At 40.4% G+C, this 20,562-nt stretch overlaps 1 protein-coding gene across 3 annotated transcripts in view; it reads right to left on the reverse strand.

The window, feature by feature from the left end:
- ERCC5 (ERCC excision repair 5, endonuclease) overlaps positions 1-20,273 on the reverse strand; it is a 32,786-nt gene extending 12,513 nt beyond the window's left edge. Inside the window, exons 1-10 of one of the 3 annotated variants that reach the window (XM_060769584.2) lie at positions 20,172-20,273; positions 17,013-17,131; positions 15,540-15,715; positions 14,991-15,106; positions 14,808-14,900; positions 14,647-14,707; positions 11,063-11,206; positions 4,893-5,100; positions 3,828-4,709; positions 406-659 (exon numbers count right to left, since the gene is read on the reverse strand). In XM_060769584.2, the coding sequence (XP_060625567.2) occupies positions 406-659; positions 3,828-4,709; positions 4,893-5,100; positions 11,063-11,206; positions 14,647-14,707; positions 14,808-14,900; positions 14,991-15,106; positions 15,540-15,715; positions 17,013-17,100 (2,022 nt within the window). In that variant the 5' untranslated portion in view covers positions 17,101-17,131; positions 20,172-20,273. Of the gene's footprint in view, positions 1-405; positions 660-3,827; positions 4,710-4,892; positions 5,101-11,062; positions 11,207-14,646; positions 14,708-14,807; positions 14,901-14,990; positions 15,107-15,539; positions 15,716-17,012; positions 17,132-18,405; positions 18,535-19,645; positions 19,740-20,171 lie in introns of those variants that run through there. The other 2 variants (XM_060769583.2, XM_067466854.1) reach the window with 2 other exon arrangements.
- Positions 20,274-20,562: the final 289 nt, after the last annotated feature.

The following is a 20,562-nucleotide window of genomic DNA, read 5'->3' on the forward strand; positions in this document are numbered from 1 at the left end:
CCAACCACTGATCTATTGTCAGCAATCCTGCCGGCACAAGGGTTTAACCCAGTGTGCCACCAGGGATCCAAGTATTGGTATGAAACTGCATTAAATGGTGAGTGTACATGGGGTCTATGAAAGCTTATGCTACCAACTTTGTTATCTCTTTAAGGTGCTACAAGATCCCTTTGTATACTATCATATGATGCTTGATCTTCTTTTGTAGGCATTTGTTTAATGCAACTAACTGTGTGGTTGATTTTGTTCTTCAGATGATTCAAATATTACTGTTCATGTTGTGGAACTGTTTTTCTACCACATTTAATAAAAATTACTGAAGAAGAAAAAAAGAAGGTAGCTTTCTCCGGTTCATGGCTCTTTCCTTATTATTTGCATAGCGTCAGTGATAGCAAAATTTCTTACCATACTAATATCTTGCCACTCATTAACTGCACCTTCCTCTTTGCCTTCTATTTCGGCATCCTGCAATGTAAGTGGCTCTGCATCTTCACCAGAACTTTCTGGCAGGCTCTCTATGGTGCTGTCACTTCCTCCTTTTATATCCACTGCATCTTTGGGCATCGTCTCCTCCATTTGAGCAGATGAGGAAAGAGGTGTCTCATGTGTTTTCTCCTGAAATTCTTCACTTAGCTCAGCATCCACTTCAATGAAGCTACCTGATCAAAGCACAAAAAAGCTTCTTAATCTCTGTAGCACACTAGTTCTGTTAGCAATCTGTTTGGGGGGGGGGGGGGAGGACCCCAGAGAATATTTCCATTGTAGAGATCTTTCCAGCAAAGTAACCTGCTTCTCCTGACAACTATATCTATAAAAGAGGAAAAAGGACAGCAGGCTGGTCTAGAGATCTCAAAATGGACGTACAAGAGGCAAAAGAATGGATGAAAATGAGAGGAGCAGAAGAGAAGACCTACAGACATATTACAATAGGATGCAACAGGACATGTGAATGGATAAAAAGAACCTGTAATTTTAGCACAGCCTCATATAGAACTATATCCCTATCCAAAAAAAATGCTGACCTTCACTTTACATCATTCCAAATATTTATTACCATCCTGTTCGTTGCCTCCGTTCTGTTTTAATTTTTATATTAATGATATTGTGGAATATTTGAATATGAAAGAATGTCACAGTCCAAAGATTATGGATAGGGAGACAAATATCTTGATATACGCAGATGACATATTATTGTTATCCACTACCCCAGTCGGGTTAAGGAGGTCCCTGCAAAATCTTAGCCAATATTGTACTGAAAATGCCCTCACTATAAATAAAGAAAAATCCAAAATAATGGTTTTTGGTAAGAAAGCTAAGGCTTCCAACTGGCACCTTGACGGGCACAAAGTGGAGCAAGTGAGGACATTTAAATACTTAGGTCTTCATTTTACGGCATGAGGGGCATGGACCCAACATCTAAAATTAAGTATTGCAAAAGCTGATAATGCTGCACAGGCAATTCATAAATTATGTATCCACAATTACCCGGGCTCTCTGCGCCCCTTTCTGAAGGTTCTTAAGGCAAAGTTGTTCCCCATCGCTTTGTATGGAGCTGAAATATGGGGTGAGCAAGGCCCTTTATTGGTAGAGAGATTCCAACTGCGCCACCTGAAAATTGGCTTAGGTGTGGAGAGATTATCCCTGTCAGCTGCAGTGAGAGCAGAGATGGGAGTACCCCCAATCTCCACCACAATTCTGAAGAGGCAGATCAATTGGTGGTACAAAATAAGACAAATGCAACCATGCACTCAGCCCTATGCCTTCTAGAACAAGAAAACCACAAAGAGTGGTCGTCTTGGCTTAGCAGATTTGGCCACAAAGTTAGTAGGTTAGGTTTTGCCCCCCATGAGTTAACAAATTTTGGGGCAAATGTATGCTCAATTGTATACCAAAGAGCTCTCGACATTGCTGCACAAAATGATCTAATGAACATAGCGCAAGCTAGAGCCACTCCATACCTGGCCAAATTTAAATGTAATGTGGGCATGGAACCTTACCTCTCTTTTATACTTCCACTCTATATTAGAAATTTTTTTACCCGGGCTAGATTTGAGCAGCTCGACATTAAGTCCAAGCTGGGACGACATCAGAATATCCCCTACATGAGGAGAACCTGTGGGTGCCATGAGGTAGATGCAGAAGTGGAGGACTCAGAACATTTTTTCTTAAAATGTCCCTACTACAACAGGATCCGGTCTTACTACCTAGAGCCTCTGCTGGAGAAACATACTTATTCAGAGAATAAGGAGAAATTGCACATCCTTCTTCAGGGTTCAGATAAAAACTCTATTTTAAAATTGACCCTTTTTACCCAAAAAGCGCTGGCCATCCGTGAGAAGATGGAAGCAGAGAGAGGCGAACTTGCTGCCATCAACAAAACTCAAACTTAAAAACTTAATATGGACACGCCACTAGTTTTACCTACCCATGCCCCCCACCCTAACCCTATTTGAAGGAATTAATCAATTTTTAATCTTTTAACCTCTTTATCTTGTAGTTGCTCAATTATTTAGGAGTGGGTTGACAGGCCAGTAGGCCATGATGCCTTGTATTCATATATGGTTTTACTGTATGTGTATGTTTTGTATGTTTTGCATGTTTTGATATGGTCAAAATTGACTAATCAATAAAGAATTGTTGTTGTGTCCCATCCTACAGCACATCCCTCCCCTCATCCCAGCTATTTTTCCCCTCCACATATATAAGATTTTAAAGTTTTGCTCCTTGAAAGACTCAAATTTTCACTTTCCCACACACTTATACACAGAGAAGCTTTGAAGTAAATTTTCAAGTTCTACCTTTTGAAATATACAACATGAATAATTGTTGGGTCAAGGATATTTGCTTTACTTAGCTCCTCGTGTATTTATTACATTTTTATCCTGCCTTTCCACTTTTTTAAAAAAGTGCAAGGGCAGCTAACAACATCACTAAGAAACAAGCAGTAAAACCATTCACCCTCACTAAAAATAGATTGAACAATAAAACAATTAACTTTATATCCAGCTATGGGTTTTAACTGCTGCTCTGAAATGCCTTTCTGTTTAGTCCTATCCTTTACTTTTCTTTCAGCAACACCAAAGCTATTCACAATTTAGATTTTAAAAGAACACCAAGAAACACTAAAAGAAAATTCACAGGGCCTGAAACAGTTTGATCAAAATATGAGCACATGCTATTTTAAGCAAAACATTTGCTTAAGAAGGATGCGGAACAATGGCTTCAAACTACAGGAAAGGAGATTGCACCTGAACATTAGGAAGAACTTCCTGACTGTGAGAGCTGTTCAGCAGTGGAACTCTCTGCCCCGGGGTGTGGTGGAGACTCCTTCTTTGGAGGCTTTTAAACAGAGGCTGGATGGCCATCTGTCAGGGGTGCTTTGAATGAGATTTTCCTGCTTCTTGGTAGAAGGTTGGACTGGATGGCCCACAAGGTCTCTTCCAACTCTGATTTCTCAATATCTGAAAGAACGCTAAAAATATATATGCCGAGTTTCTACAAGTAGGATGTTCCACCGAGGTATGGTCAGTTCTATTGCATCCAAAAATTCAACCATCAATGTTTTGAAAATATCTTTTAAAAATCCAAAAAGCAAACCTTGATCTTGCCATTTTATATAAGAGACACCATTTTACTATAAAACTCTTTATAGCTGGACTTGAAAATCCACTCATATTGTCTGTCTGTCTGTCTGTCTGTCTCTCTCTCTATCTATATATATATATATATATATATATATAAATGAGAGACACATGCACATATAAAATCTAATGTGACAGTTTGAATAGTCAGATGCAATCATAAATTCTTATTTAAAGTTCACATACCATCAGAATCACTCTCTTCAGACTTTGATGGAGATTCCACTCTTTCCTCACAAACGTTTCCTGTTTCTGAAGGAAATGAACATTCATGTTGCACAATAGAGGCACTTTTCTCCGGCTGGTGAACTAATTCCCTTAATTCTTCAACTTCATCATCTGACAAATGGGAATGAGTGAGGGCAACTGATGGAATATGTGCTGAAGACATCGTCAACTGCTGCCTGTCCCTGCTTGTGCTCTTGTCTCTTTGGAGTGACCATATTTCCACCCCTCTTTCTTTTTCTTTTTCCACAAGAAGGCTGTGTGGGCCTTCAGGAACACTCTGATCCTTACCCAATGCCCTTTCTTCATTCATGCTTCTCTTTTCAGATTGCTCTGTAAGTAAAAATGGAAATTCTTTTCCACTCTGGCTTTGAGGTACCTGACTTTCCTCATCTGAGCTGCTGACCAGAAAGCCCTTCACAGAAGATCTCTCATCTTGACTATTACCAGCACTGTTGAGAAAAGATGGCCCCAAATTATCTTCCTCTTCATACAAAGCTTCCTGAATTGCCCTTAGTGTTCTTGGTGACACATTGCCTGCATCTATATCAGAGACATACTTTTGTTTTGCCAAATCTGACTGGTTTTTGTTTTCATCTTCCATTTCTTCTTCTGAACTACTTCCCAGCATAGCCGCCTGGATCGCAAGAACTGTTCTGGGAGAAGGAGGTGTTGGATCTGTATTACTTGTTGACTCAGTCTTTGAGAGATCACACAGAGGTGGTTTTTCATGAACCAGGGTTTTGGAAGTATTCACATCAGGCTTTGAATCTTCAGGCATGGGCAAATGGCTTGCAGATGTTGTTGGTAGATCTCTGAAAATCTCTTTTTTGGACTGGATACCTGGAAGGGAAAAGCGAACAACCAATATTTTACTGCTATTACTAGTTTGATGCAATAAGAGTCAAAATCATACAGAAACGAAGATATGACAACTATTTGTGACAGTCCATTTGCCTTAATTTTAATACTTTATTGTGCATTATTTGAAGCCCATGTGAAATAGGAACATTAATGTCCTGCTACCTTTTATGAGGATGTAGTGAGAGGTATCTTCAGACACAACCCTCCTAGACTCCACTTCTTTCAAGAAGCCCCCGTCATCTTCATACTGACTCTGAATTTCACCTGTGTGCTGTTCATTCATCTCCTTTTGAACCTTTTCTATGTGCCGATTTAAGCTGCTTTTCTTAAGCAATCCTTTTAGCTGGTACTGGGAGAAGTCATTGGACTCCTTTAAATGAAAGAAAATAATTAAATGTCAGCTTGAATGAGCTGAACTTCCTGTATTTGGGGGGGGGGGGTGTTATTTACTTTGTGAGAAAAACAAAAGTCAGGAGAGAACATGATCCTTATCTATTTTTTAAAAAGCCATATACACACATTGCTTTCTGTTTTGAATATCATTACTTACATGGGTGCATTTAAAATATAAAAGCCTGAAAATCATCAGCTGACTTTGCAATAGTTATATGAAATGCAGAAATATTTCTTTCTCTTGTACATTTTTCAGTGTGGTGTCATGTCATATCCCTTTATAGAGACCTCATCAGAAGACAAGGAGAGAGCAAAAGGAGGAGTTAGCTCAGGTAGGCATACATTGTTTCTTTGGTTCTAGAAGTGAAAGTGGAATCATCCAGAAAGATATTTTTTGGACAGAAAAAAATATGAGGCCAGTATAGGACATTTGGGGCTCATAATATGGGATTCTGCCCTGGATAAATGATTCAAGTTATTTCTCAGCCATATGATCAAGCCATCGTGTAGTTCCCTTAATTTTCATAAATAAAATGGTTAAAGAGAGTGGTGTGTTGTACTAGTTTGAATGTTGGACTAGGACACTGAGAGACCAGGGTTCAATGCCCTGCCTGGCAATAGAGATCCAATGGGTGAGCCAGGGCAACATAATTTGTTTGTAACTTGGGGACTGCCTGACCAGGTTGGGTCACAGGAGTCACAGAGACTACTGTACAGAAGAATAATACCTGGCAAAGTCAATGAAAAATTAAATGTCTCTGACCTGGAATGCTAAGCAGGGCCAGTTCTGGTTAGTATTTGGATGGGAAGCCACAAATGAATAGCAGGTGCTCTATTTCAGAGAAAGAAACTGCCAAAACTATTTTTGAGTATTTCCTCTCAAAGAAAACCCTATTAAATTCATGGGGCCGCCATAAATAAAAGGAGACCTGAAGGCACATACACGCGCACACACCCAACCATGGGCTGCTGAAAGCAATATAGGAATACATAGAAAAAGATAGCTTTAGTATTTCTGAAAATAAAATAGTTCCAATGAAAATGAGGGGAAAAAATTATATTTTCTGTCATTTTGAACGTTGTTTTTTGGAATATGTAAGCATGAGTCCCCTTTCAGGGGGAGAAGGGCAGGGTATAAATATAGGAAATAAATCTATATAAATAAAAATGTAATGTTCATTTGTGGGATTAACAGAAATCAAAAACCACTGGACACGTAACAACCCAATGTATGTCCTTCACTCAAAAAAATTGATTTTGACATTTGGGAGTTGTAGTTCCTGGGATTTATAATCAAAGAACATTCTGAACCCCCCCCCCCCCCCACGATGGAATGGAACCAAACTTGGCACACAGTTCTCCCATGACCATGAAAATACTGGAAGGGTTTGGTGGGTAGTGTCCTTTGGTTTTGGAGTTGTAGTTTACCTACATCCAGAGATCACTGTGGACTCAAACAATGTTGGATCTGGACCAAACTTGGCCGGACCAGGCTTCTCCCTCCTTCCTTCCTTCCTTCCCCCTTTCTCTCCCCTTCCCCTTCCTTCCTTCCCTTCCTTCCCCTTTCCCCTCCCTCCTTCCCTCCCTTCCTTTCCTTCTTCCTTCCTTCTCTCCCATGTGGCAGGGAGAAGCCTACCAGGTGGGAACACCGGGCCAGGCGCTGCCTCCGCTTGTTCTCCTGCCGTGGCTGGGTGGGAAGCAGGAGGCACCTCGTGGCCACGGAGAACAAGAGAGCGCAGCAGAAGACGATCTGCGGCCATGAGGTGCCTCCTGTTCCCCTCCCAGCCGCGCCAGGAGAACAAGCGGAGGCGGCGCCGGGTGGGCGTGGCCAGGCAACGCTGGCTTCCCCGGGCCGGCATCCCCACCCAGTAGGCGTCTCCCTCCCACACGGAAGGAAGGAAGGAAGGAAGGAAGGAAGAAGGAAAGGGAAGGAGGGAAGGAGGGAGGGAGGGGAAAGGAGAAGGAAGGGGAAGGGAGGGAAGGAAGGAAGGGGAAGGAGAGAGAAAGGGGGAAGGGGAAGGAAGGAAGGAAGGAAGGAAGGAAGGAAGGAAGGAAAGAAAAAGGGAGAAGCCTGGTCCGGCGCGACCCCACCTGAAGCCGCTCCGGAGGGAGAGAGAGAAACGGCAAGGGGCTTTGTGCCAGGCCAGGCCGCGCGGGCCGGATAAATGCCCTTGGCGGGCCGTATCCGGCCCGCGGGCCTTAGTTTGGGGGGCCCTGATCTAGACTATAGCTTCCATATTCCTCATAATTAGACATAATGACTAGAGCTGATGGAAGCTGTGATACAGTAACATCTGGAAGACTGCAGTTTATTCTGTTAAGTCAGAATAGTGTGGTTTGAATGTATACACAAGATCTGTGGATATGATGTCTGATAGTAAAATGTCCTTTAACCTTTCCCCATCCTCAGAGCCACAAGTGCTTTTGGGTTGCAATTGCCATCATCCCCAATCTGTATTCCAGATAATCAAAAGTGATGCAAGTTATCATTCAATAATAACTGGGGGCCAAATTGGGTAAAAACGAAGAGCACTGACAACTATGAAAAACATATATAGTTGATCCTATCCAGATTCTACATCAATGGATTCAACAGTCCTTTGAAGTCACCCATAAGACTGATCTGACCCTCAATGAGTTTGACATCCCTAATCTAGAGCCACTGGGTGCCAGATCTTCCATAAGCAGAAAACACAAAGCTGGGAGCAGATTTGGGAGAGCCCTTTCTTCACTGGTCAAATAGCAAAAATAGTGCTTTCTTCTACAGAGTTCCTGTGCCCCTCAACAGTTTAGAGCAAAAACCTCTGTTGGGAAAACATTCTCATGCAAGACTTTTGTATATGGAGGAGTCAGTGATATGGTGCTTGAATGTTTTGGTTGAATCCCTAATTACTATAAATCTTTGCTGGAACAAAGTCAGAGAGAGCCTGAAGGATAGGGGAGTATGTTATTAGGCTGGCCTCTGGCTTTAAGGAGAATGATTTTAAGAATTCAGCTCAGCCTTAGTTAATTAAAGGAACCTGGTGGGAAATTACCCAGGAGGATTGGCCAATGCAAAAGAGGGAGCCTGGATGCAGGCATAAAGTTACTCTGCTCCATGAATTGGCCAAATTGAGGTCTTTCTTATTGCTTTTTCTGGGGTTCCCAAATGGAAAGAGGAAACTGGGTATTGTATAGCTTGCTTTCTATTTACCTCTATATTTGCTTTGCCATAAATACATTTCTTTCTTTATTCATTGATCACCAGTGTGTTAATTGTTTCTGGATCCACAAGAACTAATTTGCAATTTGGTGAAACAACCTCCTAGTAAAGTGGGGAGTGTTGAGTGGAGAAAAGGAGTGAATAAACACTATGGTAGAGGGCAAAAGAACATAGAGGTTGGGAGAAAACAAGGTAAAGAGCACCAGCAGGGGAATTAACAGGTTAGAACCTATGAAAACCTGATACTTCAAGTTGTAAGTAATACACAATCTAAGGATTGTAGAGCACTTTGTGTACTGTGCACTACAGAAACATGAAAAGAGTGACAAACAGAAGTTTCTAATTTCCTTGGAGCAAAGGTTAAGGCTGAAAATGTGATAACCATATTATTTTAAATGGTAAATATGATAACACACGAACTAGTTGCCTAGCAAAGGCAGTGCTCTAAATAGCCGTGATTATACAAATGGTAGGGATGGATTTAAAACACCTGCTTTGAAGCAGCAGGGTGCCCCTATCCATAGCTTATGTTTGGAAAACACTGCTAAAGAAATCTGCGGGTTGGTCAGCTGTTCACACACTGAAAAAACAAGTGCTCCATTTACTGTTTGCTAACTATGAGCGGGTGCTGTACATCTGAACATTATATGATTGCCATTCAATCACTTTGCAGGGGTCCTCAAACTTTTTAAGCAGAGGGCTGGTTCATGGTCCCTCAGACTATTGGAGGGCTGTACTACAGTTTGAAAAAACAATGAACAAATCCCTATGCACACTGCATATATCTTATTTGTCATGCAAAAAAAAAAACATAAAAGAAAAATACAATATTTTAACCAACGTAAACCTACCAGTATTTCATTGGGATATGTAGGCCTGCTTTTGGCTGGTGAGATAGTTAAGTGATTCAGATTGTTATTGTCATTTCTGAATTAGGGAAACCTTAAGTCTAAAGTGTAGGTCGGGTAAATGACCTTGGAGGGCTCTATTCGGCCTACGGGCCTTAGCTGGGAACCCTTGATTTACAGAATAATCCTATATATTTAAAAGGCAAGTTTAGTAGAGCTTAGTCAAGGAAAGCAAAGGTATAATAGCTGCATGAAACCTTTAAAAACTGGGAAAGATTTCTTATACGTAACTCTGGTAAAAGTTAATCTTTAACCTCTCATACTTAGGGCATCACTTCAGGCAAGCTTATTGAAGCACGCTTTTGTAATACCTTTTGTTTTTCCTAGATTTTTTAATTTTAATGGTTAACAGAAAAAAAGACACAAATAAACATATAATAACAATACATAAACACAGACATACCTAATAAAAATTACATATAGTTACACAACACACATCTCTACTCTAAATACATATAAATCTAAACATAAATTGATTTCTTGCATTTTCTCTTTTTCTATAACTTTGTATTTTTCTTTCACCTTATGTCCCACGAATAGTTTACTTCTGTTTATATTATTATTAATACATAAATGCCATGCAGCAGCAAAACAAAGCCAATGGGATTTTGGCTTTGCGGGCACCCCAACTGAAGGGAGATGTTGACAAGCTGGAATGTGTCCAGAGGAGCATGACTAAAATGGAGAACAAGCCCCATGAGAAGCGGCTTAAAGAGCTGGGCATGTTTAGCCTTCAGAAGAGAAGGCTGAGAGGAGACATGATGGCTATGTATAAATATGTAGGGGGAAATTATAGAGAAGAGGGAGCAAGCTTGTTTTCTGCTGACCTGGACATGGACCAATGGCTTCAAACTACAGGAAAGGAGATTCCACCTGAACATTAGGAAGAACTTCCTGACTCGGAGAGTTAGTGGAACTCTCTGCCCCAGAGCATGGTGGAGGCTCCTCCTTTGGAGCTTTTAAACAGAGGCTGGATGGCCATCTGGCAGGGGTGCTTTTAATGTGATTTTCCAGCTTCTTGGCAGAATAGGGTTGGACTGGATGGCCCACAAGGTCTCTTTCAACTCTATGATTCTATGATATATCTCAATGGTTTAGGTTTCCAAACCTATACATGAAGTATTTTCCTTTCTCTCAGATATATATTGGTAAAAAGGTTTCCATTCTTCTAAGAATGAGTCCAGTGACTTATCTCTCAATAGCATTGTTAATCTGTCCATTTCTGTTATTTCCCACAGCTTTCATGGCTTTTAACTGTAATTCCCAGGTTTAAAGTTTTTCTTTTGATGTTATGAATTTGGCTATATATAATTTATTACGTCTGTTTTAATTTGCTCTCTCAGTGATCTAGGAATGTTATGTAATGTTTTAAGTATGCTGTTAGCCTTCCTGAATACAATTTTGCACTGCAGCAGGGCAACATGTCTATTCAGTAACATTACAGAGGACATACGCTTGATAAGCATGATCCTAACATGATCTGGCAAGACTGCATGTTGTCCTTAATCCCATAAGAATATCTGTCAACAAATCCGCTCTGTGAAAGGAAGCCAGGAGGACAAAGTTTTGCCATTGAAATTGCAGTAGAATATCCACAAAGATAACAAGAAATGAAAAGCCTTTTCACTACAAAGCATTTGACTTCCACATAAGGTGTTTTGGTTCTATGGAGAGTATGAACTCTCTGCTGTTGGGATCCCCCTAAGCAAGGATTCTCTCATAATTTCAGGGAAATCTTGAGATTGATGTTGAGGGTTTTCTTACCAGATCTCAAATTAGCAAGATCCTTTGGTGGCACAAAAAGACAAAAAAAAAGTCCTGTGCTTTACCTCAGGCATTGCCTCAAATAACGTCCTTCTGCGCTTTGTGAATTCCTTCATGTCACTGAGGATCTCATGTTTTACCTCCGGGGGCAGGCTCTGGAAATCTTCTGATTCAACATCAACAGAATGAGGGTTTTCAATTAATTCTTCCTGTTCAGTTTCGGGGAAAGGCATCAGACAAAAAGTAGGTTTTGTGAAATTAGGCCAAAGAAAAGCAAAACACAGACACATACTAACAAGCTTCATAAGGACTGTAACAATAGAATTAAAACATTAGTTTTTCTCTTCTTAATGGAATATATTTGAGGAAGCTTTGGGGTACTATACAGAATTAGCTAAAAAGGACCCAAAGGGGTAGTGTGAAACTGACATATAAAACCATTTTACAGTCCATTGGAAGACTGATAATAAAATCAATGTCAGCTTCTCTACTTTATAAACAATGACTCAAGTGTATGTGTGTGTGACTTGCTTCAAGTGACTTGTTATTTTTTGGCATTCCCTTGAATTTTATAGAATTTTCTTATGTGAAAAACACTTAGAGGTGGTTTTGCCATTGGTTTCTTCTGAAATATTCTTCCTGGCTTCTCTCATCCTCAAAAGCCCTTTTTTCCTCACTTCCCTCACCCACAAAAGCCATTTTCCTTGCCCCCTCACCCTCAAAAACCTTTTTTTCCTGGTCTTCCTCGCTAAGCGGATCCTTTTCTCCTCACCTTCCTTGCTTCCTAAACCGTATTTCCCTTCCACCGCTCAATGTTTGATTGTGCTTTTCCTGCATGGCAGAAGGGAGTTGAATAGGATGGTACCTGGGATTTCTATTATTACTACTACTACTACTACTGCAAAGGGTAGGTGGTCATCTGTTGGGGGTGCTTTGTACTTTTCCTATATGGCAGAAGAGGGTTGAACTGGATGGTCCCTGGGGTTGCTCCTATTAATATTATTATTACAAAGGTTGAGTGGCCACCTGTGGGGAGTGCTTTGATTGTGGTTTTTCTATACGGCAGAAGGCGGTTGGACTGGATGGGCCCCAGGGGTTGCTCTATTATTCCTATTATTACTATTACAAAGGCTAAATGGCCATTTGTTGGGGGTGCCTTGACTGTACTTTCCCTGCATGACAGAAGGGGTTGAACTGGATGGCCCCATGGATTGTTTTGTTGTTGTTGTTGTTATTGTTGTTACAAAGGATGAGTGACCATCTGTTGGAGGTGCTTTGATTGTGCTTTTCTTGCATGGCAGAAGGGTGTTGGACTGGATGGCTTCTGGGGTCTTCCACTAAAATACTGTTAAGTTTATGTTGGTCAAAAAGTTTTCCCGTGCCTGATATACATATATAATAATAATAATAATAATAATAATAATAATACAAACATTTCTTGGGGCTACACCAGAAACCTTTGTTTCAAAAAGGGTTCCCCAGATGAAAAAGTTTGAGAACCCCTGCTTTAGGCTATTTAACCCAGTATATTTCTATCCCTTTACTGTTCCTCAAAGACATAAATAGCAAACACACTCCAGAAAGAGTTGTTTTGGGTAAAAAGTGTCTCTGATAAAGCTTTCTCCCCAATTCTTGTTTCTACAACAAGCCAAATGTTTAAAAATCCAATTATCACAGGGACAGAAAGTGAGGTTAAATCTTCTAAACAGGAGCACAGATAGCAAAGCAAATACCACAGGGGTGTTAACCTTTCCATCCAAAGCTTATACGCCTACCTGTTCCAACTTACAAACAAATTCAATTTAAGAACAAACCCATAGAATCTATCTTGTCCGTAACTTAGGGACTGCCTGTATCTGCCTTATTTTAACCTGATTGGGCTGCTTTCAGAGAGACTTTCATTTTGTAATAACAAATGAATTGGAAAGTACTTTTTACTAGAGTACCTTTGGCTGCAACAAAAAGGTATATTACTATTATTTAACTGCCTTTCTCTATAGTAATATCCAAATTGTTTCTTAGAATTTCACTCTTAGTATTCTACGCAGTTACATAGTGTGTCATGCAGAGCACATATATTATATTAAACATGACAGTAACAAATGGCCTGAATTAACTGCTTAATGCTGAGTCAACACATAGGTCAATCCCACTGAGTCAATGCATCTAAGCTGATTGGAACAGAACGATTTAGACTAATTTCTTCAGCATCTACCATCAGCTGTGTTTCACGGTTTAATGTGGAGTTATCTCCATTCTACTCTTTTGATGAGATTTCCTGGATCAACTGGTTTGTCACTACTAAAGTGAAAACACAAGACTAAATGGATCTTCAGTCTAAATAGCTAAGACCAGTACTGAAGCCCATAATACATCATGGCAGTATCCTTAATGCATCACATTCATTATGAATGAATGCCTGGAGGAGGTAATGAACTGAATGAGGAAAAACTAATTGAAACTGAATCCAGATAAAAGAGGAGTGCTTGCCATCAAGGGTCCTAATCTGGGGGTGGAAGTGTGTCAACCAGTTCAGGATGGGGTTACACTCCGATAGACACTGTCGGCAGTTTAGGAGTGCTCCTGGATCCGTCTCTCCAAATGTCAGTCTATGTAGATGTGTCAGTAAAGTGTGGTTAGTATCAGCTTTGACTGATATGCCAGCTGCACGCCTTGCTAGATTTGGAGGACTTAGAGATGGTAGTGCAGGCACTGGTAACCCCCAGGTTGGACTTCTACAAAACGCTTTATACTGGGCTCCCTTTGTACCAAGTTCTGAAACTCCAGTTGAGTCAAAATGCAGGAGCCAGATTGGTTACACTGCAGAATATCCAGGAATAAACATATTACACCTATCCTAAAGTCATTCCATTGGTTGTCAATTAGTTTCCAAGCAAAGTACAAGGTGTTGGCTTTGATCTTGAAAACCCTACATGGTTTGGGTCCAGGTTACCTACAGGATCACCTTTTTCCATACAATCTGCCCTAAACACAGGTCCTCTGAGGGGCATCTGCTCCAGCCTGCAAGAACCCGACCATCACCCAGAGCTATCGGAATTTAAAACCGATCTGAAGATCTATCTATTCTGGAAGGTCTAACCAACCAGCTTTAAAATGTTTTAATATGTGTATTTTATAGAATGTTTACAATGATTATGTGTTTTAACTATATTATAACCCGCCTCAAGCCACGAGGAAAGGCGAGAAAGAAATAAAAGCATTATTGTTATTATTATCATCATCTCAGTAATTGTAGGAAAGTCCTGAAATACATTACTTGATTAATGCTATATTCAGAAGGACGGTGGCAGACTGAGAGAGGATATACCAGTTACAAGAATAGAAGTTTGTGGGATTCCTACATACATCAAGTTGACTACTTTGGAAAATGACACCATACTAGCCTCTCTCCTCCACCTACTTACATTAATTTAATAGGCTCAGGATGGAGGGAAAACGTGAACAAATCTTACACTACCTTAGTTTCCATGTGTTCTTATTGCATCCTTAATTTAAAAAAACAATTAGCACTATTGATTGTGACGCCATTTTTTTTTTTTTTTTTGGCACCAGAATTTAATTGAAGCCTTGTTAGCACATCAACACCCATTTCAGAAGAGTGAGGCAGATATTTAAGAAAGAAATTTACCTGCAACATCTTTTTCTGGGTCATTCTCTCTTCCCATTCTTTTTCGTCATCTTCTTCTGAGCTGCGTTGCAAAAGTAAAAGTGGTAACTGGCTAAGGATCACAATTAAAGATAACATTTTTCTTCTACCTTTTAAAAGCTTGCATCCTAACAGAAACCAACCTATTTTTCTTGTCATCTTGTAAGGAAGGTAACACATAAATATCATCTACTTCTTCTCTTCTTACTTCTGAAAGGCTAGGAAACTCAGCAGTGCTGAAAAAATAAATAAATATCATTAGCAAATATATATATACAGATTACAAGTTAGAAATGTACAACTAAACACAGGGGGAATGTTCTTGCCTCTTGCCTGCTAAAGCGGTTTTGATAGCTTGCCGTTTCAGGAAAGTTCTCAAAAGTTTTTCTGTCGTTTTCTTGGAGTCTGTGGCTGCAACCTCTTTTCGTTGTCTTCGCTTAGCCTGGAAAAAAAACATGCAGAAGAGGCCACTTAATGATATATGATTACATTATTTTAATATGTTTGATACTTGGATAATATCTTCTCAGACAATGGTACTTCAGATTACTTTTCTTTTTAGAAATTGGTTATATTAATGAGAAATTATGGTAGTCTATAAACTATTAAAGAGGCAGCATTTACAAAAGTGAGACAGAGAGCTCATGAAATGCCATTTATGTATCAAACAAAGATTTACCCTTCTCTTCTGCCATTCTGACATAACTAATTAACTAGTGTAATCTAATTCATTTAGTAAACTGTCATTCTAATTCTCTAAGGTTGCAATCCTGCTCTCTCAAAAGTACATCTGGCTACACATTTATACAACTGAGGTGTAAATTGCAAAAATTGTGTACAAATCTCTGTTTAGCAATGTCGCACAAAGAACATACCAAGGTCTGCCTCTTCAAAAGTGGTGCTTCTCCATCAAAAACGAAAACGGGTCGAATGCGAAAGAACAATAGTTTGCAAAGTCGATGAAATAAAGTGAGGAGATGAGCATTGGGCACTGAATTTCCATGACGATCCCTTACTCCTTTAACAGCTTGGTTCAACCAAATGCTGATATCTTATGAAAGCAGTCATAGGAAAACAAATGAAGAACCCAATAGTCACAAATAAGGAATACATCACATGTATGACAGTCACTTATGTCTATTGCTTACATTTCACAAAATGAGAGCCTATCCACGAAAGCACTCTTAATTTAAGGTAGGAATCTTGCAATCCTCCTGGTATTGTTGGACTCTGATTCTCATCTGTCTGACTAGACGGAATAGTGAGGAATGGTGAGAACAGCTACTATTAGGAAGAGCACAGGTTATCCACTAGATGGCATAGGACCCTGCCAGACAGTGGTATCAGGTATCAGGACCACTTCACATGTCTTTTAAGGGAGGTGATCTATCCTCCTTTCCTGGACATGCTAAAACCCTACTCCAGGACTGAGAAACCCTTTAAAGCAGGTTTAGGGGCTGCAGAAGAAATGTGGAAGACAGAAGGGCAAAGAACTCTTCCTAGCACAATGGAGGACATAGCCCCGTTCCACTGTGAACAACTCACAGGCTTTCAAAAATTAAATACCATTCTAATTTTAAAAGATATTCAAACAAATATGACACTTTAAAAATATACTAGAAGGAATAGCTTTACCTTTTAAAATCAGTATGTTTTTTTTAAAAAACTAGCACATATCCAAAGGGCTGCCAGAACAGAAATGTTAGTTCAATGAAATCTATTCATTTCCCCTGCCAAACCTAAGAATCACTATGTACAAGATCAAAGGCTGACATACTGCAGAATTCTGTTGCTTATGGGAAAGCTGCTTGGGCAGAATGTAGGCACTAAAATGATCCTGTACTCTACCACTCTGCTTAAGGAATTGGGGCTTTTTCTGTCAGCAGATTCTTCAAGAAATGCTATTTAGCAAGCTCAATTCACAGTGTTGGTTATGAACTCTATTAACATGTGGAGCTCGGATCCAAGGCATCTGAAAGATCATATTCTTCTGTAAGAGTTGATCAAGATTGTGTTATCTGTTTTACGGTGCATCTACACTGCAGAATTAATTCAATGTGACACCATTTGAACTTCCATGGGTCAATGCTATGGAATCCTGAAAGTTGTAATTAGGTGAGGCGCTACTATTTGACAAGGAATGTTAAAGACCTTATAAAATGACAAATCCAAGGATTCCATAGCATTGACTCGTGGGAGTTAACGTGATGTCAAGCTGCATTAATCCTATAGTGTAGGTGTATCTGAAATTTCTGGCCAGAACTGAAACACAGGTAAATGCAATAATCAGAAGCAGCATCATAAAATAGCCAGATATTCATACAGTTAAATTTCATTATTAAGGATACCAACAGCAAGGATTTTCCCTTCCAGTGTTTCCGGGTTTATCGGTCTTCCAGAGCACTCCAGTAACTTCCAAAGCCCCTGAACTCCCATCTTGTACCAAGCAATGTAAAGGAAGGTGAATCTGTTGGATGCAACAACAATATTAGATGGTCAAACATAAATGAACTTTATCAGAAACAAAAAATGTGCATAAAATTCATATGCAGCTGCTTATTTTATTATCTATTTCACTCATTATTATCTATTATCTCCTAATATGATGAGCACTCCAAAGAATATAAATAAGAGCTTATTATGTAAATAAGACCTGAGTAGGAAAAAGCTTTAATAATGACACTAAAGGTGAACTTCTAACTTTTAGAAAACCTCTATGTCTAACCTCAATTGTGGGAGGAAAGGCAGCCAAGAGAATAAACAGGTATGCCCAATCTCAGCACTATTTTCAGTTCCAAGGTAGCTTGTGATCACATAGTTATGTGAAGAGATATGCACCTCTGAGCACCTACATATGGTGTCTTTTACTAGTGAAAAACAGGACATTGTTCTCAGCTCTTCCATCATTTATGTTTTAGAATGCGGAGTAAAGGAGGAAAAGAGATTCCACCTAAATATTAGGAAGAACTTTCAGATGGTAAGAGTTGTTTAACTGAAATATGCTGCATCAGAGTGTGGGCGGAGAACTTGATGCAGCATATTGCACTGTTAAACAGCTCTCACCATCTGAAAGTTCTTCTTAATATTTAGGTGGAATCGCTTTTCCTCCTTTACTCCGCATTCTAAAACATAAATGATAGAAGAGCTGTGAACAATGTCCTGTTTTTCATTAGAAAAAGACACCATGCAGGTGCTCAGAGGTGCAGATCTCTAAGTCCCTACATGGCAGAAAGGGGTTGGACTGGGTAGCTCTTGTGGTCTCTTCCAACTGTAATATCCAAAATATCTCATCATATTTTTCTTCACTGTCCCCCTATCTTTTGTTAAACAGCCAATTTATTTTATATTTAATCATGTAACAATTGTATAATGTCTCACTGTAAAGGAGCATTTTGTCCACCTGGCTTCCTATCTCCAACTTTACTGGCAGTAGCAGCCACATTCTCAAAAACAGAAAAACCGAACCAAAAGAAAAAAGATTTTTTTAAAACCTGCCAGCCAGTCTTAAGCAAGACAGACTTTCACATGGGATGAGAAACACAGCCACGTTATGACAGCTTTTTAGAATAGAATAAAAAGCTGTCATGATGTAGCTGTGTCCCCTGGCCCATGTGAAAGTCTGTCCTGCTTAAGAATAGAATAAGGAGCCCCTGGTGGCACAATGGGTTAAACCCTTGGGCCAGCAGGACTGCTGACTGAAAGGTTGGTAGTTTGGATCCGGGAAGCGAGGTGAGCTCCCACCTGTCAGCTCCAGCTTATCATGTGGAGACATGAGAGAAGCCTCCCACAGGATGGTAAAACATCCGGGTGTCCCCTGGACAATGTCCTTGCAGACTGCCAATTCTCTCACACCAGAACCAACTTGCAGTTTCTCAAGTCACTCCTGACACACACAAAAATCGAATAGAAAGCTTTTGTCATCATTGTACTATTGCATAATGAAATTACATGCCTTCCCTGCACACACCACAAAAAAACACATCCATTCCTTCACACACACACACACTACCACCACACAGTACCCAATGCCACATCAATGTGAAACCACAGTTCAACATAGCCACAGCTCTAGGATAAAAACTATCCTTCAGTCTGTTCATCCTTGTCTTTGTCACTCTGTACCGTCAGCCAGATACCAATACCGGTATTTTTTTTTTTAAAAAATGTTTTTTAAAGAATATGCCTATTTTTCCCTATTTAAAATAAGGAAGGATATACGTATCAAGACCTCTTCACTGGATTTGCTGTATTTAGACAACATTCTTATTCACAGATTGAACATCTCATTTCATTTATCCACGCTTCAAATAATATTCCCCTTCCCACTCCACAAATATTTATGGGCTTCTCCAGATCCTCCAACGCAATTCTATGTTATGCTTCCATTCCAAGTGTTAACAAAATATAGAGTTCACTACTGTCCATGGTGTGTCAGCTATCCATGGAGATTCTTGTGGATATAGCAGTGCTGTACATCAATATGCGATAAAAATATACACGCCTCTTCATAAAACCAGCATTCATTTTTGACTGGTGGCAGCTCTGGGCCAAATGTATGACCAGGTTTTCTTTGCAAAATAGGTTTGAGCCTGAGAAAGAATGCCTTGCACAGCGTCACCCAATGACTGAATGAGGATTCTGGCCCTAGTCTTGCAGATACATCTACACCAGGTATGAGCACAGGCAAAGTAGCTGACAGGGGAAACGTAGGCGCCTGAGGCTGTCAGGAATTGTGGAAGTTGAAGCCCAAAACACCTGGAGGGCTGAAGGCTTGCCCATGCCTGACCTACACTGTAGGGTTAATGTGGTTTGATACTACTTGAACTGCCTAGCTCAGTGATATGGAATTGTGTGAAACCTAGTTCATCCAGTCCAACCTGCTACCGCGCAGGAAAAGCCACAATCAAAGCAGCCCCAACAGATGGCCACCTAAAAGCCTCCCAAGGGAATGCTGCACTTTGAGAAGTTTTTATTTACTTACGGCATTGGGACTACAGAGGATAGATGATCAAAAAGTGAGATTGTAGAAAAATGAGAAAGTTAGATTTTCACGATCAGCTCAAATTTACATATATACACACAGAGAAAGGAAGGAGTGACATCTTTTTTTTCTCTTGTTAGCTGTAGCTAATGAAGGAGCCTCCACCACACTCCACTGCTGGGAGTTTGGTGAAGCAATGGCACTCTTTGGCAGAGAAGGCTCAGACCCTGTAAAACCACAGATCCTGTGATTCCAAAGCTTCCGGCGAAGGCAGTTGAAGTGGAGTGAAGTGCATTAACTTTACAGTGGCAAGGGATGGTCAATCTGTACCGCCTTTTATTGCCACACGAATCTTTACAAAACTTTCTGTTCTGCGTTGGATGGGATAATGAGGCTCCTGCGGGGCCTGGGGAAGGAGTTGGCTGGCTTAATAAGAGAAGGAACGCTCTTCCTGGAAGTGGAAGGAAAGGAGGGAAGGAAGGAAGGGCCAATTCAAGCACCACCGAGAGTCGCAATCTCCCCTTACCAATCTTCTGGTGTTGCCGGCGCTGTGATATGACGTCACCGCCGCGCTGCTTCAGGCGGCGGGAGCCCGCTGCTTGCTGGGAAACGTAGTTCCCACGCGAAGTCGCCATTGATCCAGCCATTGTTCTTCCTCTTCCCGTCCCACCCCTTTTTTTCCCCTTCCTCTTTCTCCCCTTCCTTCCTTCTCTACCTACTCTTGGACTGCAATTCCCAGCAGTCCTCCTGATCAATCTACCTACCTATCTCTATCTAATCTATTTACCCGGAGGGTTGCTGGGAGTTGCAGTCCAGGAATAAGAGATAGGAAACATCCAGGGATTGGGATGCTCTCAAAGAAATCCCAGAAGAAGAAAGCTTGCATCTTGGAAGCAGGGCATTTGGATCATCCTCCT

The sequence above is a fragment of the Anolis sagrei genome, chromosome 3 (assembly GCF_037176765.1).
Source record: "Anolis sagrei isolate rAnoSag1 chromosome 3, rAnoSag1.mat, whole genome shotgun sequence".
NCBI lineage: Eukaryota > Metazoa > Chordata > Lepidosauria > Squamata > Dactyloidae > Anolis > Anolis sagrei.